Source organism: Acomys russatus, chromosome 24 (genome assembly GCF_903995435.1).
Source record: "Acomys russatus chromosome 24, mAcoRus1.1, whole genome shotgun sequence".
Lineage (NCBI taxonomy): Eukaryota > Metazoa > Chordata > Mammalia > Rodentia > Muridae > Acomys > Acomys russatus.
The window spans coordinates 51,289,058-51,308,570 of record NC_067160.1 but is presented as its reverse complement, the minus strand read 5'-3'; the positions used below and the strand labels follow the sequence as shown (position 1 = coordinate 51,308,570).

General features: G+C 50.5%; 1 protein-coding gene across 1 annotated transcript in view; it reads left to right on the top strand.

Annotated features, from left to right (window-relative positions):
* The window catches only part of Nup214 (nucleoporin 214), an 81,950-nt gene extending 62,741 nt beyond the window's left edge, over positions 1 to 19,209 (top strand). The window contains 6 exon segments of the mRNA XM_051167195.1: positions 7,472 to 7,628; positions 10,688 to 10,840; positions 14,106 to 14,277; positions 17,633 to 17,772; positions 18,518 to 18,542; positions 18,859 to 19,209. Of these exon segments, the coding sequence (XP_051023152.1) occupies positions 7,472 to 7,628; positions 10,688 to 10,840; positions 14,106 to 14,277; positions 17,633 to 17,772; positions 18,518 to 18,542; positions 18,859 to 18,892 (681 nt within the window). The 3' untranslated portion in view covers positions 18,893 to 19,209.
* The last annotated feature ends 304 nt before the right edge of the window (positions 19,210 to 19,513 follow it).

Here is a 19,513-nt window from a genome sequence, read left to right as displayed (position 1 = left end):
GTACTATAGACCAGGCTGCCCTCAAACTCAGAGATCCACCTGCCTTTCCCTCCTGAATGCTGGGAGTAAAGGCGTGCATTAAAGCCATGCTTGGCTTCACATATAGTTGTTAAACTCCAGGCCTCAGATGCCTTTAGGATGAAGACGTACTGCAGGGTAAACAGAGTCACCACTGGATAGGTCGTTCTGTGGCAGTGTCCTGAAAGAAAGCACTCATCTGGGCTCCATCTTTCTACCTGTTCTCTTGGGTCAAGGTTGACAAACTATAATCCACAAACTAAAGCCACCCCTCGGCCTAATTTATTTTATTTATTTTTGTAGCTATTGAGCTAAGGATGATTTTTACTTCTTTATTTTTATAGGGACTGAATCTAGGGCCTTGCTCACGTTACAAGTACTCTACCAGTGAGCTGTAGCCCCAGTCCCTCATGCCCTCTCCTTTCTTGTTTGTTTTTTATTTTATTTTGAAATCAGGTCTGTGTTTCCCAGACCAGCCTTCACTTGCCATCCTCCTGTCTCAGCCTCCTAAGTAGCCTGTGCCACCAAGCCTGGCGTTTTGTTATCATAGTTGTTTTTAGTTTTTAACTGGTTGTTTAGGAAGAAAACTGATGCAGAGACTGCAATACCGGACCCTGTGCTGAGCTATCTGTGGTCCTAGGCCTCCTGCCCCCTGACCCTGTGCTGAGCTATTACACTGGACCAGGCAGTGTTTGGTGCTTCGTTGAAATAACTCATATAATCAGGTTGACTACTCCATAGTTAAGTGCTGTTACTGTCCGCATTTTGCTGTTGTTGTTGTTTGAGACTGGGTTTCTCTGTGTTAGCCGTGGCTGTCCTGGACTCGTTTTTTGTAGACCAGGCTGGCCTCGAACTCACAGCGCTCCGCCTGCCTCTGCCTCCCGAGTGCTGGGATTAAAGGCATGCGCCACCACGGCCAGCCCACTGTCTGCACTTAGAAGAGAAGGACGGTGGGACGGGAGAGTGACTTGCAGGCCACCAGCGGCACGCAGGAGAGAAGCCTTGCCAGGGTCCCTTCAGGAAACAAGTGTGGTGACTGCACTGGGAGTGAGGGCCACTGAGGCCACAGTGAGTGCATGCTGTGGTGCTTGTTTTGTTTTGTTTTTAATATTTATTTTTATTTTGTGTGCATTGATGTTTGCCTGCATGTTTATGTGAGGGTGTCCAATCCCCTGGAACTGGAGTTATAGACGGCCATGTGAGTGCTGGGAATTGAACCCGTGTCCTCTGGAAGAACAACCAGTACTCTTAACTTCTAACCTCTCTCTCCAGCCCCAAAAACCCTATTTTTAAAAGCAGTACTAGACTAGCATACCAAGCCAAGGTGGGGAAGTAGGAAAGGTGAGGGCCTAGAAAATGCAAGTGGAGCTCAGGAGCTAGTTGTTTCCTGAGCACATTCATTAGCTTGAGAAAACTGGGCTATTTGTAGCTTCCATGGTAAACGGACAGAAACCAAAGTGTGTACAGAGTGGAGCATCCGGAAGGGGCCTGCCCTAGATCCGTGGGGCTTGACCTGTGCGCGTGGTCTGACGCCAGTATGGCAAGAAAAGCACAGCTGCTGTAGTTTAGAAAACCTCTACTCCATGCCTCAAGTTATTTCTGCCCACAGCCAAACCCATCAGAAGGAGCTCTGAACAGGAACAGTCAGCATCAGGCACATCACAGACACTTCTGCTAGACAGCTCTGCTGTACTAGTTTAAAAGATGGAGAAGAGAAACTTGGAAAAGTCCCGTCAAGGGTGAGAAACTCTAAAGTGTCAAAGCATCTAAAAAGGACCAAGTAGAGCCCATATACATGCACCATGGATGTGTTCAACAGCAGACTAGGCTGAGCAGGAAGCAGGAGCGTGCAAGGTGCTCGGAGCGTGGGCTCCGCAGACTGCACGGCTTTGCAGACACTCGGCTCTGCCTTGGCAGCACCAGAGCGGCTGTGTGCAGTCTGCAGAAACAGCAAGCCATGGGCTGCAGCGATGGCTCAGAGGACACGGGTTTGGTTCCCAACACCCACATGGCGGCTCTCAGCCTCCAGTAACTCCAGTCCCAGGGCATCCAGTGCCCTCTTCTGCCCTCTGCAGGCACCAGGTGCCCATGTGATACACATGTATACACACATGCAGACAGAGCACGCACACGCATAAAGTAAGCAAGAGAAAGAACATGGGATGTTGCTGTAAAGCTTTACAAACAGTGAGTGGGGCTTCGGGCTCTGCACAAAGTTGGGGCAAACTTTGTGACTGTGTCATGTTGGTCAGAGACATGGAGAAAGTGGAGGCCCCTCTAAGAGAAACCACATGGAGGTGCCTGAGAGCCACTGACAGAACAGAGTATGTGTTGGCAACATATAAAAGGACAGAAGTTTCCAAAGGCTGAGATATCCAGCCAGTGCCCAGCTAAGCACATGAAAGGTAACGAGCCCGAGACCCAGGTGAACACAGCAACCACAGTAAAGACGAACGCTCTGACAGGAAGGAGCCCCCTGTCTGCAGAGCAGTACTTAGACTGACCCTGTGAAGACTGCGGGAAGAGAGAGTCCATCCACCTCAGATCCTAATCCAGCAGAAAGTCCTTGGGATGAAGTGAACAAAAATGCTGAGATTTCTCGTCCAGCAGACCTGAAGGAAACCCAAGGGATATTTAAGAAGAAATTTGACCTTGACAGAAGTATGGCTTTAACTTTAGGGTGAAACAGCATGAACTGGGGGAGGTTGTAACCTATATAACCTTACAAAGAAAACCAAAACTGGCTGTTGGCCAGCTTCCGAGTGAGGGGACGCAGCAGCTGCAGACTCGTGCTTTGCCAGTAGGAGTTACTATAGCCTTGGAAAGCCATCTGACATTAACAGCTGAACAGACACGATCTCTTCTGACCTAGATCTGCTCTGAGTATAGAACCAGGAGAAGTGAGTGAGGCCTTTGTCCAGCAAAGTTAGGGATAAAAACACTCACAGCCTTGCATCTGTAATAGCGAAGCCAGGACGCAGCCTGGCTCTCAGAAGATGCACAGCAAGTTTGCGCTGTGTTCTTCTAGCAGCTGGTCGGGGTGGTGCACCCCTTTAATCCCAGCACCCAGAGGGCATAGTCACACAGAGAAACCTGTGTTCACACACACACCCAAAAAAAAGGAGGAAGAAAAACAGCAGTATACTGCAGTGTGCTGCTCCTAACAAAGCAAAGTGGATGCATGAGCACACGCACCCTGCAGTGATGTGTGGAGAGGGAAGTCTGCCACTATAGTGCTTACCCCAGACTGCCGAGGAGAGGCGGCTCACCTGAGGTGACAACAGTTCCAATGGCAGTCACTTTTAGGACGGTGTGTGTGAGGTATTGAGGGAGCACTACAGAGCACTGAGAGTGATGCCTAGAGCATAGATGCATAGTGACAATCATGTCAGAATTTGTCAAGCGTTTCATATGGGTATGGAAAGTTTGAACTTAACAAAAAGAGTAGGGCTGCTGTGACGGCTTGGTGAGTGAGTGCAGGGGCATGCGTACAGCTGTGCACACACACATTATAAATAGCATTAAAAAAAAAAAACAGCCCTGGTGAGGTGATGTGCTCTTTTAATCCCAACTCTCTGGAGGCAGAGGCAGGAGGATCACTGTGAGGTCAAGGCCAACCTGGTTACAGAGTGAGTTCCAGGACAGCCAGGGAGACATAGAAACCTTGTCTTAAAACAAAACAAAACAAAAAAGTAAAAAAGAAAGTAGGTCAATGACAGTTAGAAAAGAAGACAGCGCTGTTGTGCAGCTTTATTCCTGCTTGAGCCAGACATAACTTGAACCTGTGGTTCCGGCACTCATGAGACCAAGCCAGGAAGATCACAAGTTCAGAGTCAATCTGGACTACATAGTAGCAAGATCTTATCTCAAAAATAAATAGTTTTTAAAATTGAAATGGGGCTCATGAGGTAGCTCAGTAGTTAACGGGAGGGGGGGGGCTGGTGACCTGAGTGTGATCCTCAGGAATTGTCTTCTGGTGTGTGCGCATGCACTCTCATGTGCTCAGACACTAAGTGGAGAAGAGCTAAATTGGTAACTTTTATGTTTACTTTGCCACAGTTTAAAAAAAAAAGACTAGGCATGACCTTTAAAGTAGATTAGACAGGACGGTGCCTTACCTGTAATCTCAGCACTCAGGAAGTGGCGGCAGGAGGACCACTGCAAGTTTAAACCAGCTTGTGCATGGTGAGCTCTGTCTCAGGCCGAAACTAAGGAAATAAATGACACTCTTTGCAGATGAAAAGTGAAGGCTGGGCCCCTCAGGATAAAGGCGCCCGCAAGATAGAACCAGAGAATTGACTCCACCAAATTTGTCCTCTAATCTCCATAAACTTCTCGTGACACATGGACACACATTAATTTTTAAAAATTAATAAAGGATGGATAATTAATAGACATAAAGATGTTCAGTTCATCAGTACAAATTCAAACCACAGACATGCACGCCAGTAATGTTGCAGAAGTCAGAGGGACAGGGAGCCGCTCAGCAGCTAGCGTGCTTGTTAGGCACGAGGGTCCCGGTGTGGATTCCCAGTCTTCACATCTACAAAGAGGTGATGGCTGCTCACCTGCAATCCCAGCACTGGGAAAACAGAGGCAGGAAGGGCTCCAGGGCTTCCTGCCCAGCCAGCCTAGTGAGCGAGCGAGTGAGTTCCAGGGTCAGTCAGACCCCATCTCCAAAGTAGGATAAAGCAGAGAAGCTACTGAGGAAAACACTCAACATCAGCACCTAGATCCACACACAGAGATAAAGTCCAGGGTGTTCTCAAGACACAGGAGCATAAATGGGTCACCAAGCATGGACAATAGTTTGATATCATCTCATAAAGGAACTACCCAGAATTATTGTTTAGACAAATGTTTGCACATATGTCTCGAGAAATGTCATAATCAGGGCCAGCAAGGTAGCTCAGCGTCTGAAGGTGGCACTGCCAGCCTGATGACCTGCGTTTGATCTCTGGAACCTACATAGTAGGAAAGAACCTTCTCAAGTCTTGTTCTCTGACTCTACATGTGCTGCATGCGTAAGTGTATAAGTAAAATATGCCAGCTAGGCATGGTGTCGCACACCTGTAATGCTGACACTTGGGGAGGCAGAGGCAGGTAGGTCATTGTGAGTTTGGGGCCAGCCTGGTCTACAAAGTGAGTCCAGGCAGGACAGCCAGAACTACACAGAGAAACCCCCTCTCAAATTAAAATAAAAAGATGTACAGATACCACACCTTACCCCCAACACACACATACCTTTTCTCAGAAAAAGTAACGCCTGGAGCACAGAAGGAGCCTGCATGGTTGCCTGTCTGCCTTGGCCAGTGACCTTGCTCCAGGTCACCTAGGAGACAGATAACCTGACCACTGAGGGAGACAGTCCAGTGACAGCCAGAAGTGAACACTGCATCCTGAAGTAAACATCCTTCCTGGTCCTCAAACAAAAGTGACCCCTCTCTGGGACACAAGGGTACCGCCCTCACTGCTGTCCTTTCAGTGAAAGGTCTACCACACAAGGGAAAGTGCCAGGAGAGCTACCCCCAGCAGTGGGAGGTAAGGCAGCCTGGGCTGCACAGAAAGACCCTACAACCATTTATAACACAGTCCATCAATTGAGGGTCCAGCTGTGGGACTGGGGACAGAGACTTTAACCACATGCTCCAGAGTGCGTGGGAGAATACTGACAGCAGTGGGGTGGAGTTTCAGCAGAGGAACAAGTTTAAGAAGCAGTCACGGTCTGTGTGAAGTGTCTTGAGGCGGAGGTGAGAGCTATGGGAACTTAGCTCTGGACTTGGACTCGCTCGCCTCACTTAGCATTAGTTGCCCGCTTGCTCATTCTGTGATGGCAGCTCAGGCTGTGTTCTAGAGCACGCTGTCCATATTTGATGGGTTCCTGAGTTCCAGCTCGATGCATGGAGGTTAGGGACACTCCATACATGCTTCTGTCGTCATGGCTCCTGTCCTTGCAAAGGCCATCACTGGTTGTACACGATTGCATTTTTTTAAAGTTTAAGGGCGGGGTCTGGGTCTATCCAGTAGACTAAGTGTGCTGCCTTTCTTGTCTTCTATGCAGAGCAGACACTGGGGCTGCAGGTAGGGGAGCATTTAGATGCTGTCAGAGCGGCCAGATTGCTGCTGAGCTTGTAGACAGAAATGAAAGGATTGGCCCAGCCCTGTACAAGCACAGGTCATGTAGAAGCTAAGCTGCAGCTAGTCCAAACCAGAGGAGCTAGAAGAGGGTGGGGTTGGCGGTGGGGTTAAGTGATGAGATGCGGAGATGCTCTGCTGCTCACAGCCATTCTCAGAGGGGCTGTTTCAGGTGCAGTTTGTTTTGGATTTTTTTTTTAAATGGAACCGTTTGCAAATTTGTGTCATCTTTGCACGAGGGCTACACTAATCTCTGTATTGTTCTAAAATTAGTATATGTACTGCATAAGCAAGCACTCGGGTGAAGTTCTGGAGCTCAGTTCGTTTCCCGCCATCTTTTTTTGTTGTTGTTGTTAGTTGTGTGGTTTGGTTTTTGTTTTTTCAAGACAGGGTTTCTCTGTGTAGCCTCAGCTATCCTGGACTCACTTTGTAGAACAGGCTGGCCTCGAACTCACAGCGATCCACCTGCCTCTGCCTCCCAAGTGCTGGGATTGCAGGCGTGGGCCACCATGCCTGGCCATTTCCTGCCATCTTGAAGTGGGCAGTTCTCTGCCTCACAGGAAGGCTGAGCAGCACCACTGTGCCCCTCGGCTTGCAGCCCACGTTGCTCCTCTGTGCCACTGCCCTTTGCTACAGCCTGTCTTACTCTGCATGGTCAGCCGAGGTGGTGCCAGCTTAACTAATGTGAGCAGCCCCTGAGCTCAGGCTGGCCTCCCCAAAAGAGCCAGTTTCTAAACAGAAATGAGTGCCTGGCGCTCAGCACAGCTCTGAGTCAGCATGTGCCCGAGGTAGCGGCACCCTGTGAGCGCTTGGATGGAATTCAGCAGTGGTCATCATTTCAGCACGGGGGGGGGGGGGGGGGGGCTAATTTCGGCTGTTCTCTGCAGCACTGGGCACGCCACTGTGAACTAAAAGCGCACAAGTGGAGAGAAATGCCTAAAAGTCACTTGTCATCGCTCATGGCCTCAGCTAACACTAGAGGACTCTGAGGAGACCATAGCTCCTCCCTGTTTTCAAACTTGTATTTGGCTTGATTTTCCTGTCCCTGGGGTTGAGTCAGCCAGTGCAGGCAGCATGTCAGAAAAGCGTTGAGCACCCACCAGCTCTAAGTGTAGTAACCCAAGGACCCCAGATATGTAGGAAGTCTGGAATCAGCCTCTCCCGGGCTGCGGAGTGCCGCTCCAGACCTGATGACAGTGCTCCTACTCCTTCCAGCTGCCCAGCTGGGAGCCTCTCCCGCCACAGTATAGCCTGCAGTTGTACGATGACCTCTCACCCTTTCTTGCTTCCTGTTCCCCCACCCCGTTTGGGTTTTTAGCAGTCGTCCACTTCCAGTGGCAGCGTGTTTGGGTCTGGAAACTCTGCAAGAGGGGGCGGTTTCTTCAGTGGCCTTGGAGGGAAACCCAGCCAGGATGCTGCCAACAAAAACCCATTCAGCTCAGCCAGCGGGGGCTTTGGATCGACAGCCACCTCAAGTAAGTGAGAAGAGACCCCTAGCTTTCTGTCCTCTGATGCCATTGTCACCCTATGGTATTGTCAGAGCTTCAGGAACAAATACAGAGGGGTGGGTCTGTACCCACATCGCTCTGTCTTAAAGCGGTGCTCTCCGTACTTGTGAAAAGACCACAGAGCCGCAGGGAGAGATGAGAGGGGCCGCTGCTTCTGTCTTCCCTCCCAAGGCCAGTGCCTTCCCTTCCCTCCCCTGAGATTGCCGGGAGGCAGCAGTGCTTCCGCTCGCCTGGCTCCCTGACTCTGAAGGGCACTGACAGTCGGCTCATAGGTTACCTTTACTCTTTCCTGCCTCTCCCCCGAAGCTGTACTTCCTAGCACTTTTTTCTCCAGCCAGTTTTCCGTGTTGTGCGTTGCTCTGTCTGCCATGGTTGGAAGTATAAAACGGTGTGTGCTGCTGCTGTGGCTGGGATGGCAAGTTGGGCTCCTGTCAGCAGCAGCTTCATGGTTCCACTTCATGTGCTGTGCAGAGCTGCACCAGGTACTGACAGCCCTTGTGCTTGTGTCTCCCAGCTGTTTTCATAACAGTAAGGCCTGTGGAATTAAGAGCAATGCTTTCTGTCCCAGTTTTGCTCTCTGCCTGTATAGATCAAGGACTGGCTGTCCTGACCTCCCTGCTCTGGTGACATATGGCAGGATTGCTCGTCACCAGGCTGTGCCATGAGGGACTTAGAACCTAGAGTGAAGGGATCTCAGAAATTGTATTTTCAAAAACTGTTTTGCAGACGAACGACAGAATCCTGATAAGGAAAACAAAGATAGGTTCAAGCCAAGGCAGGGGCTGAGAATCCCGGTGTAATGGAAGTGTTTGGCCAGCTGCCGCCCATGCCTGAAGGGCTCTGTGGAGCAAATGCTGTAAAAGCATGGTCCTTTCAGGTCAGAGCGAGAAAAGAGCAGATGTGACGCTCAGCTCAGATACATGTGTCAGCCAAACACAGCACTCGGCACATAGTTACTTGGCCTGCTGGTTAGAAATTGGGGTGGATCCCAGATGTAGGTCATCATCTGTGAGGCCGTGTTACCAGCCAGTTTTGTTAATGGCTTAGATGTGTCATATCCCTGAAAGAAAAAAAAAAGTCCTCTGCTAGCCAGTTTATCTCTGACACTGTGGCTTTTGCTTGTCAGCTCGTCTTCTCCCAGAGGTCAGTCTGAGCTGTGTACCCTAGTACATGGGAGTCAGTCTTGCACACCCCTCCCTGTGCCTGAAGTCATCCGAAGGGAGTGTTGACCCAGTGGGAGTGAGGAAGCGCCACACACCAGGACTCTCCCTCCGTGGATGCCTGTCAAACACTCACCTGGCCTGGATGCCAGACACTGAGTGGTCTTAATGGTTCTTTTATGATTTAGTAGTAAAAGGGTCCAGGAACTTCTTGAACGCTATGGCCAGGTAAAGTGCAGGCTAAGTGAGAGGCAGGAGCAGTGGAAGGGCTGCGCTGGCTGCTCTAGGGAAGGCGTTGTCCTGCTTGCTTTCTGCAGTCTCCAGGGACTGCCTTTCTCCATGTTGCCTCTGGCGGCAGATGCTCGTGAGCACTGTTGCTTCCCTGACCTGAATTCCCACTTATTTCCTGCCCACCTCTCATATAGGTCCTCTTCTGCTGCCTCATCTCCGTTATATGGCTCATGATCCCATCCTGTCCACACCTCCGGTCTTTACCATGGTTGGGAAATCCATCTCAAGTCAAATATTTTTAAGGTGCTTTTATTTTGCCACAGTTCCTATGCAGAACCCTACCAGTTTCCTACCAACTGGAGGATTGAGTCCAAGCTCACTTCAGCTTAGAGTCCAGGCTGTGTGAAAACATGATCACGACAGACAATCTGGGAGCACTGTAGCCGGAAGCCAGTGTGTGTCCTTTTGAGAAGTTGTGTCATTCCCAGAGACAGGCTGTTAGATTCTGAGGTCATTTGAAACTCAGCGCCGTGTGTGCGTTGTCACCATAAGTCTCATCCTGACCCTAAGTTAGCATTGTCCTCTCCGTGCTCTCTCTCTTCACGGGCCTGCAGGATGCTTGTGTTGGGATGGGGAGGCCATCTGGTTCACGTCTGCAGCCTGCAACGCCTGCTCCATGCTGTTCCTGAGGCGACTCTCCTGGAGAGGAGCCTGGGTCAGCAGGGAAGGCGCCAGGAGACCTGTGTCCCATGACTTCAGACTGCAAAAGGCTGGGACCTGAGCTCTCTAACACTCCGGCTGTCAGATTCAATTTGTAGCGGGTCAGACCTGGATGTTGAATGTTGTTGGGCGTTGCCGAATGGAAACCTGAAAGGGACTCATGAGGCCTGCAGGGTGGAAGCCAGGCAGATGCCAGCTGCACTTGTCTCTGTCGTCCCAAAGTATCAGTCCTTGTTGGCTCTGAGTGACCGATTCCTGCATACATAAAGAATCTTCTACAATGAAACATACTCCATCCACCAAGACAGGACTTAGAGGTTGTTCCTGACCCCTCCCCTCTCCCCCTCAGGTCAAGGAGCAGTGGCAGCTGACTGCACAGCTCAGCAGCAGCCAGCATGCTGGCCGGCAGCCATGCACTGGGCCAGGTTCTGCTCTGGCTTTGAATCTTCTAGTTTGACATGAGAGATAGATGAGATCTGGCCTTGTATAGAAAGAAGTAAAAGCCCAGGGAGCTGGAGAGATGGCTCAGAGGTTAAGAGCACTGTCTGCTCTTCCAAGGGTCCTGAGTTCAATTCCCAGCAACCACATGGTGGCTCACAACCATCTATAATGTGATCTGATGCCCTCTTCGGGTCTGCAGATACACATTCAAATAGAGCACTCATACATAAAATAAATGAAATCTTTAAAAAAAAAAAAAGAAGAAGAAGAAGAAGAAGTAAAAGCCCAGTAGGCAAACAGCTGGCAATCTCTGGTGGGTGGACCAAGCCCTCAGGAGCCCTGCTGTGAGGCCTTAATTGCCCTTTAGTTTTTTCCTGCATGCTGGGTTGCGCCCTTGTCCTGTCTGTCCAGACACTCAGCTGATGTGTGTCCCTTCTATTCAAGCTTCCTCACACCTGTTCCTACCCCCTTTAGATACCTCTAATCTGTTTGGAAACAGTGGAGCTAAGACATTTGGAGGGTTTGGCAGCTCATCCTTCGGGGAACAGAAGCCTGCTGGCACATTCAGCTCTGGTGGTGGGAGCGTGGCATCGCAAGGCTTTGGATTTTCCACTCCAAATAAAACAGGTAACCTACAAGTATGACCCGTGCTTATCCATGTGCGTGTGAGGATGGCTCGCGAGCTTACGTAAGGAGCACCTCTGGGAGGCAGTGGCCTAGGGCGCTTGTCTCAGGGAGTGGGCTTGCAGTAGGAAGAGGCTACTTGGTTCTCCAGCTTATTTCTGTATTGAGCATCTGCTGCCTTTCTAATACATAAGACAGGCTTTAAAAAAAGAAGGAGGCAGGTGTGGTGATGCACGCCTTCAGTCCCAGCTCTCCAGAGACAAAAGCAGGTGGCTGTCTGTGGGGTGGAAGCCAGCCTTGTTTACATAGTGAGACCCTGTCTGCAAAACTAGAAACAAAAGCTTTTCTTTCACAAAGAGAAGGTGTATAATATAGTATTTAAAAGAAATTAATCCTCACAAGAAAGACTATCAAAATACTTAACAATTGTGGAAAAAACAACCCAATATGGTATAACCCCAGCAGTTGGAAGGCAGAAGGAGCTGGATCTCTGTGAGTTTGAGGCCAGTTTGATCTCCCTAGCGAGACCCTGACTCAAAAGAAGGGGGGAAAGTAAGGGAACCTGACAGCATGTGCTACGGAACCTTCTGTAGCAGGGGCTTACCTACAACACTCCAGGCTCAGACGCTCTGCCTTACAGCATCTTTTGATTTCCCAAGTCACAGTTTTAGGCTTTTGTTTGATTTTGGGTTTTGGTGATAGTATTTCCCTATTCAAGCAAAGCTGTCCTAGCCGGGCGTGGTGGCGCACACCTTTAATCCCAGCAATCGGGAGGCAGAGGCAGGCGAATCGCTGTGAATTCAAGGCCAGCCTGGTCTACAAAGTGAGTCCAGGATGGCCAAGGCTACACAGAGAGACCCTGTCTCGAAAAACCAAAAAAAAAAAAAAAAAAAAAAAAAGCTGTCCTGAACTCATGATCCTCCAGCCTCAGCCTCCTGGACACTGGGATCATGGGTCTGCGCCACCCCTTTTAATCGTTTACTTGAAATAGGCATCTATAAGCCTTTAATAACTTTTATATGATTTTCATTTAAGGTTTTCACATGAAAATGAAATAATTCTTAAAGTTCATTTTATGTATGCGGGTGTTTTGCCTGCACCATCTGCGCTCGTGGGGCTCGTGGAGGTCAGAAGGTGGTGTTGGATCCCCTGGGACTGGGGTTACAGGTGGTTGTGAGCTGCCACGTGGGTGCTGGGACTCAAACCCAGGTCCTGGAAGAGCAGCCAGTGCTCTTAACTACCAAGCTATCTCTCCTGCCACATGACACATGCTGTTGGTTTCTATCACTTGCTTGCCTGACGTCTGTAACTACCTGCAGTGCTGGTCCTGCTGGTGGGAGACAATGGGCTAAGGGTCTTGGAGGGGGCAGGGGTGGTTCTGCTGAGAAGGAGCCTCCCTAGAGCCCCTCCCCCTGGGAGTGCGCACGATTGTTTGCCCTTGGATGGATGGCGCGTTCTGAACTGGCCCCTGTGTGAGGAGGTGATGATAATCTTGGAGTGGCTGACCCAGATTAGAAGGTGACCCTGAAATGCTTCTAGAGACGGGCTGTGTCCATTTTCTAAGAAGAGCAGCTTGGTCCTAGGTTGCCAGTTCTCAGTATCTTTTCCCTAGAATTTTAAAAAAAAACTCGAAGTAGGCATTGCAGCTTTGTTTTGGGGACACAGAGAGAATAATTTCAAAATGAAAAGGCCACAAAGCTTTTAGCTCCAGAGCTGGTGCTACCAGCAGGTAGCTCCTGTGGTCAGCTTGGCTCACTCGGCAACCTTCTCAGACCGGCGTGTGTTTCTGCATGGCTGTGTGCCTCTCTGCCTGCTGACCCTCCTGCCTGCTGCTTTCCAGGCATCACTATAACTTCTCATTTTCCACTCACGTTCCAGCAAGGAGTCTAAACAATATTATGTACGAGGTGCTACATAAAACCTTGTGTGTCTAGGAAGAAAGTGCAACCAGATCTGTGATCAGCTTAAATAATTAAAGTACAGTGGTTTTTAGCACTTTTTTTTTCCACTCTGTTTATATTTGTAATCCACGTCTCTGTAGCACAGCCTGGAATTTCACTCAAGGTTTTAAAATACAGAACGGTAACCTAAGCATGAGCCATGGCAAAAAGTATCTCCCTGTTGTGCAGCTCCTGTGAAAGATAGACACATAATTCAATCGCAAGTGACCGCCGCGCTCACCTGACCCCGCGCGTGCCCTCTATTTGATCTTCCTGACTCCGGTGGCAGAGCAGTGTGAGTGCAGTAACGCCTGGTTCGCCTTTTGGACAGTTGATTTGCATTCAGTAGTAATGACCCTGCCTCCTTCCTTGATAGGCTGATGCCCCAGTACTCCCCTTAGCACATGTTCAAAGCCAACATCATGGCATCTCCATCTGGTTAAGCATGCCTTCATTACCTTTCTCTTCTAAACCTCAGAACTTGGAGGTTTGAGAACACCTCAGGAGCAGGGGACTGACACCCAGATGGTCCTCCCCACCACTCAGAGCAGGCTGCCTGGTGCTTGACCTGACCCGGTTCTGTTGTCCCCACCCTGCGTGCTGTGGCCTGGAGTCCTGATCTAGGCACTCTGGCCATCTTCAACAGCTGGCTCAACACCTGGTTGAATGTATACTATGACCTTCCTCGGAGGAGAAGGAGGGTCCTGTGTGTTACAGTGTGGCTGCGGAAAGAAAGCACTTGAAAAATTCCTCCGTGCCGCAGTCAGGGACACTGGCGGTAGGCTGCAGCCTCCTGGCTGTAAATAAATAAAAGGCATGTGGCTGGGTGCCAGCGTGCACCACCCTGCGTCTGCTGTGACCCAGTTCGTGGGTTCTGCCAAGGAAGGGGTTTTGACCCTTTAGTTTTATTAGTTGGGTTTCCCTGAAACTGAGGGCCTGGTCCTGTGTGATAACAAATGATAAAGCCTGCCATCCTGCGGCCGCCGTGTTGGGACACAAGCTTTAGGGGTGAGGCTTCTCTGAGGTGTCGCAGACATCTTGTGGCTGGAAAGGAACCTGGGATGGGCCCGCAGAGTGTGTGGGTGGTTTGCTTTCACGGGTTTCATATAAGTTCTGTCTGCCTCAGGAAGGCACAGGTGCGTAGGCATCTTAGTGCCATTGACCCTCTGCTCCTATCGGGGATGAGGGATGGAGATTGGGGTGTTGTGCCTCTTGGGTTCTTGTGTTGGAATTACTGACATCCTATTTCTCTTTCTCCTCCTGCTTGATGCCTTCTCTTCCTGTCTCCTTTTCTTTCTCCTGTTTCTGTTTGCCTCTGTTTTGCTCAGGTGGCTTCGGTGCTGCTCCAGTGTTTGGCAGCCCTCCTACTTTTGGGGGATCCCCTGGGTTTGGAGGGGTGCCAGCATTCGGTTCAGCCCCAGCCTTTACAAGCCCTCTGGGCTCGACGGGAGGCAAAGTGTTCGGAGAGGGTACTGCGGCTGCCAGCGCAGGAGGATTCGGGTAAGCTGCAGGCGGGGCCTGGGGAAAACATAAGCTTGTGTCAGCCCAGGGCACCGGGGCCTGGCGTTCTTACCTTCTCTAAACCAGACAGTGACCTGGAGGCCTAGCCTTGAAGAAGGCAAAAAAAAAAAAAAAAAAGTTGCTAGGAGATTCCTTTCCTCTCTAGGACTAGGCACATTGTAACCAAGTTCTTAAAAGCATGGGTGGGCCAGGTGTGGTGGCACACGCCTTTAATCCCGGTACTCAGGAGGCAGAGATAGGCAGATCCCTGTGAATTCGAGGCCAGCCGAGTCTACAGAGAGAGAGTCCAGAACAGCCAAGGATATACACAGAGAAACCCTGTCTCAAAGAACAAAAGCATGGGTAGATGTTGGCCACGCTGCTGGCTGCCAGTGCATAGCACACAGGTCATCAATACTTTGTTCTCTGGACCAGGTTTGCTGCAGCCAGGCCTGTGTCTCAGGTGGTCCTTGTGTAGAAAATCCTGAGGGAAGAGTTCTCATCACATCTTCCTCTTAGGATTGTTCTCTTGAGACACCTGTTAGCCTTTACCGAACAACTCCTTTGTCTGCTGTTTCCAGCCCTGACCCACAACTGGCTCACATAGGGCACCGACTGGGCAGCCTCTAGACAAGGTTGCTGCTGTCCTCTTGGCGTCAACAGCTGCTCTGGTCCTGCACACATCCTCATCAGAAAGTACCATGGCAAGGCTGGAGAGATTGCACAGTGGTTAAGAGTACTGACTGCTCTCTTCCACAGTTCAAATCCCAGCACCCATGTGGCAGCTCACAACTGTCTATAACTATCTGTAACTGACACCCTCATACCAACACACATGCAGGCAAAACAAGAGTGCACATAAAAGAAAAAAGGAAGAAAAAGAAATACCATGGCAGAGGTTTGCCTCTAATGGCCCTAGAATTTTAGTCTAGTTGCCAAAACCCCAAGGAGAGAAATAGCCTTTGCTCTACCATAGTGTCTCCACTAAATGTATGTGGTGGTGGCTGCTGACTCCCTGACTTGAAGGAGATACTGATGCCTAAAATGGGCCTAGACAGGCTCTCATCCTTGGTGCCCAGCTCAGAACAGAGCTGAAGGTCAGGCGTACCATGGGTGTCAGGCAGTAGACGGCAGCAGCTTTATCCTGAAAATGAAGCACGTTCTTATCAAACTTGGCTCCACAGAGGGAAGCAAGCCCGCTCAGGAGAGTGTGCAGATGGGCGGGCATTCCTTAGAAGCTAAGGGATCTGGGCAACTTCCAGAAGAGAGCTCAGAACCTCTCAAGGCCTGTGTTTTGCAGTTCTGGATGGACTCCCATCCGCATACACTGGGAGTCTGGAGGTTTTCTTTATTTATTTGAAAACAACTATTTGCATTGCTAGTAGAGACGTCCCCTCAGGGTTAGCAGTATAGCTCAGTGGTAGAGACTTGCTGGACACGCTCACCACCTTCACAAAGCTAGAGTTTTCCTACATTGGTAGCCTGTGCCTGTACAGGATGCTGAGGAAGGAGGGTTATGGAATCTGAAGCCAGCATAAGCCACGTAGGAAGACCCTGTCCTAAAATAGTAAGAATAAAGAAGTGAAAACAGGGTTGGGGAGATAGTTCAGTCAGTAAATAGTTGCCACAAAAGCATGAAGACCTAAGTTCAATCCCCAGTGCCCAAATGAAAAGCTGGGCTTGGTGGCTTGGTGGCTTGTGGCCGTGATTCCCACACTGAGGAGATGTGTCTCTGTGGCTTGCCAACAATGAATCTCAGGTCCCAGGTCCCAGGGGAAAGGTGGCTAGCTCCCCAAAAGTGACACTTGAGGCTGATCCACACACACAGAAGGTTGGAGGAGTGTCTGGAATGTCTAGCAGTCGTGACTGGCACGTCTTCTCGGGCTAGTAGGACATGCCAGCACAGACAGTAAATCTCTGGGAGACAGTTTCTGTGCCTGGTCACTGGTACTGCCCGAACTCTGACCTGGCAGAGATCTGAGGTTACCCCTGAAGTAGGCGCACAGGACAGTGGGACTACTTGGGAATAGTGCGAGAAAGGACGGGTGTGTGTATGAGGGGCTGGAGCCACTCAGTGCCCCTTGTAGTGCTGCCATTTACCCAGGTCCTGTGTCTTCTCTGCCTGACCTCCAGGAGGGCCCCCACTGAACCCCTCAGTATTTTTACTTATGTCCTCAGCCCCATTTGCTGGGTCAGATCTGGAGGGAGGACCCTCGGATGAGGGTTGTGCTAGGTGAGGGAGCAGGGAAGATGGCATTTCTACATCAATTGTGTACTTAACTGATTTTTATGAAACAAAATTCTGAATGAAATAACTTGGAAACTGTCCCTCACACACACAAAATGTAAACAGGATGGCTGCCTTTGCAGACAGAAGACCCTTTACTAATTCATTAAAAGCAAATAGCCAGCGATAGGGCTTGATGGATCAAAGCCGTGGTGGAGGTAGGGGCTCTGCTCTCAGAAGTTGTCCTCTGACCATGCTGTTATCACTAGCACGCCGGCACCTACACCGTGCAACACACACACACACACACACACACACACACGGCTGGCCGTGTAGCTTAGTGGTGGAGACTGACCGTGCACTCAGGAAGTCTTGTCAGGTTCACGCCCCCTCACCACATAACCCAGCTGTGGCGATGCACGTCCCACATCCCGGTAACTGAGAGATGGAGATGAGAGGGCCAGAAGCTCAAGGTCTCCAGACATGGTGGCACAAGCCTTTAATTTCAGAGGCAGAAAAGTCTCTGAGTTTGAGACCAACCTGAGATACATAGTGAATTCCAGAACAGTCAGGCCTACACAAAGAGACCCTATTAAAAAAAAAAATTCAAGGTCATCCTGGGCGACATGGCAAATTCAAGACCAGCCTGAGGTACATGAGACCCTGTGCTGAAAATAATAAACAGTAAAGTGAGTAGAATCACCAGGCTCCGTGGCACTAGCTTGTGAGACCAACCCTCAGGAGGAACATTTGAGGCCAACGTAGGCAGCGTAGCAGAGTCTCAAAAGAGGTGGTGGCACAATCGTGGCCTGGGCCGGTGGAGTGGGTGACAAACCAACTTGATGGCCTGAAAGTGAATGCATTGGGGGAAGGGGAGGAGCAGGAAGCAAGCTGTGTTTGGTTCTCAGAGCGCACGTCCCAGCTGGGGACTCTACATCCCTGCCGTCTTCCTCCCCAGAGCCGAGGTAAAGGCTGACTCTGGGCTGGAACGGTTTCTCTGTCTTTTGGCTCTGTCCAGGCTTTTACCACAGATCATGTGTGGCACATCCACAGCTGGTGACAGTGAGTTGTGTGGGTGGCGCAGGGCCGAAGGGCCACACTAACCCTGTCGTCTCCTATGGAACCCAGGTTTGGGAGCGGCAGCAACACTGCGTCCTTCGGTACCCTCGCCAGCCAGAACGCACCCACGTTCGGGTCCCTGTCCCAGCAGACCTCAGGCTTCGGGACGCAGAGCAGTGGATTCTCTGGGTTTGGGTCGGGCACAGGAGGTAAGCAGCTGTGCTATTTCCTCCCACAAAGGAACACATGTTCTGACCACTCAGCCCAGTGTCTTACAAGCTGAAGTGGCTGAAAAATGCAAGACCCTTTAATTAGAATGGCAGCATTGTTGCCATTTCTGACACAATCCAAAGAAACTTCTGAGTTCATTTTCTCTTAGGATTTTAGAACTACAGATAGTAACAGACTTACAAGGCCTTGGAGCCAGAGAGGGTGTGGGAACCTCACAAGTCTTGGATTTGTACAGTGCTCACATCTTCAGAGAACAAATATGTGTGTTCTGTGTTGTCCTCACACAGACTGAAGAGGCGTGCGCAGACCTCAGCAAAATTGTGGGGGGTTTTACAAATAAAGAAATGGCTGCAGAAGCTAATTGATGCCCAGAATTGCACGAGGCATCTGAACCAGACCTAGAGTGTCTGCTTCTGGTTTCAAAAGGAAAGGAAGTGGATTGATAACAAGAAAAAGAAAACAACACTTCTGTTTTCTCATTAAATGCTACAGTGTGGCTGTGCAGACCCTCCCCCAGCAGCCAGAATTGGGGACCCCTAAAATAGTGAGGTATCGCCTCTCTCACTAGAGCCAGTGGCTCAGGAGGATGAACTGCGGGTGCCCTCAGCCGCCTTGCCGAGACAGGGTCAGGGATGGTTGTCATGGGAACCAACCAGGAAGGAGCCTACCTAGCTGTGAGGCCCTGGGTTCTTGGTGGTAACATCTCCTTTCTGTTTTTTTCAGCATTCACCTTTGGATCATCTAACTCGTAAGTAGCTGCCTCCTGTGTTGTCTGCCTGAGTGTGGGAAATCCTGTTCTTGCTGGACTTGTGGGGTCTGCAGTTGCCGTTTCAGAGCTGTGCCAGGTTGAGCACCAGGTGTGGGGTTTGGGCTGCTGGCCGGCTGGAGGCCATATAAAAGATGAGCGGCCTCCAGGAAGCAGGGTCTGGGACACTTCCGTCATTTCCCGGGTGGTGTCTCCAGCGGTCTGCTGCCTGCAGGCTCCAGCCAGGCAACAGGCTTCCTTCAGCGAGAGCACATGCAGCTGGAGCAGGAGCTGACCGTCTCTCGTGCACTTCTTGCAGGTCTGTCCAAGGCTTTGGTGGCTGGAGAAGCTGAGCCGGTGTCAACATTCCATCAGGTTCCTCTGACCCACTGTGCACAGCCTTCTGCTCTCCCAGGCACAACAGGAGCAGGCTGTCCAATGAACTTTCTCATGAAAACCCACAGCCAAGAAGACGCAGTGGAGACCAACGCGCAGCGGTGCAGACTTGCCTGTTTCTGCTTTCAGATCTCCTGCCGGGTTTTTGCTCTGCTATTAAAGTGTTTGGGCTGGGTCTTCCCAGAGCGCCTATGGGTTTACTCAGGTCACAGCCAGAGAAGTTCCTATGGCGTGGGGAAGCCAAACCAGTTAGCTCTACCCAGTTCACCCTGGGTGGAACCTGCCACGCAGGAAAGAGGCAGCTCCCCCTTGGTGTCTATGCCACACATCCTTGGCTTCTACGCCAGACTCCTGAGGGCCACAGCGCACTTCGGAAGGATTTCAGATGCAGCACTTGACGCCTTCCTTGAGGCAGGTACAGCAAGCAGACCAGTGGACCAGCAGCTGAGCTCCCTGTCATCTGCTGCCCTGTCTCTGCTACTGTGTGCTGTGCATCTGCTGCCAGTTCCTTCTGAGTGCAGTGTACCGAAACAGTCTTCATACCCAGTATTTGTAGACACCTACAAACACCACGAAGC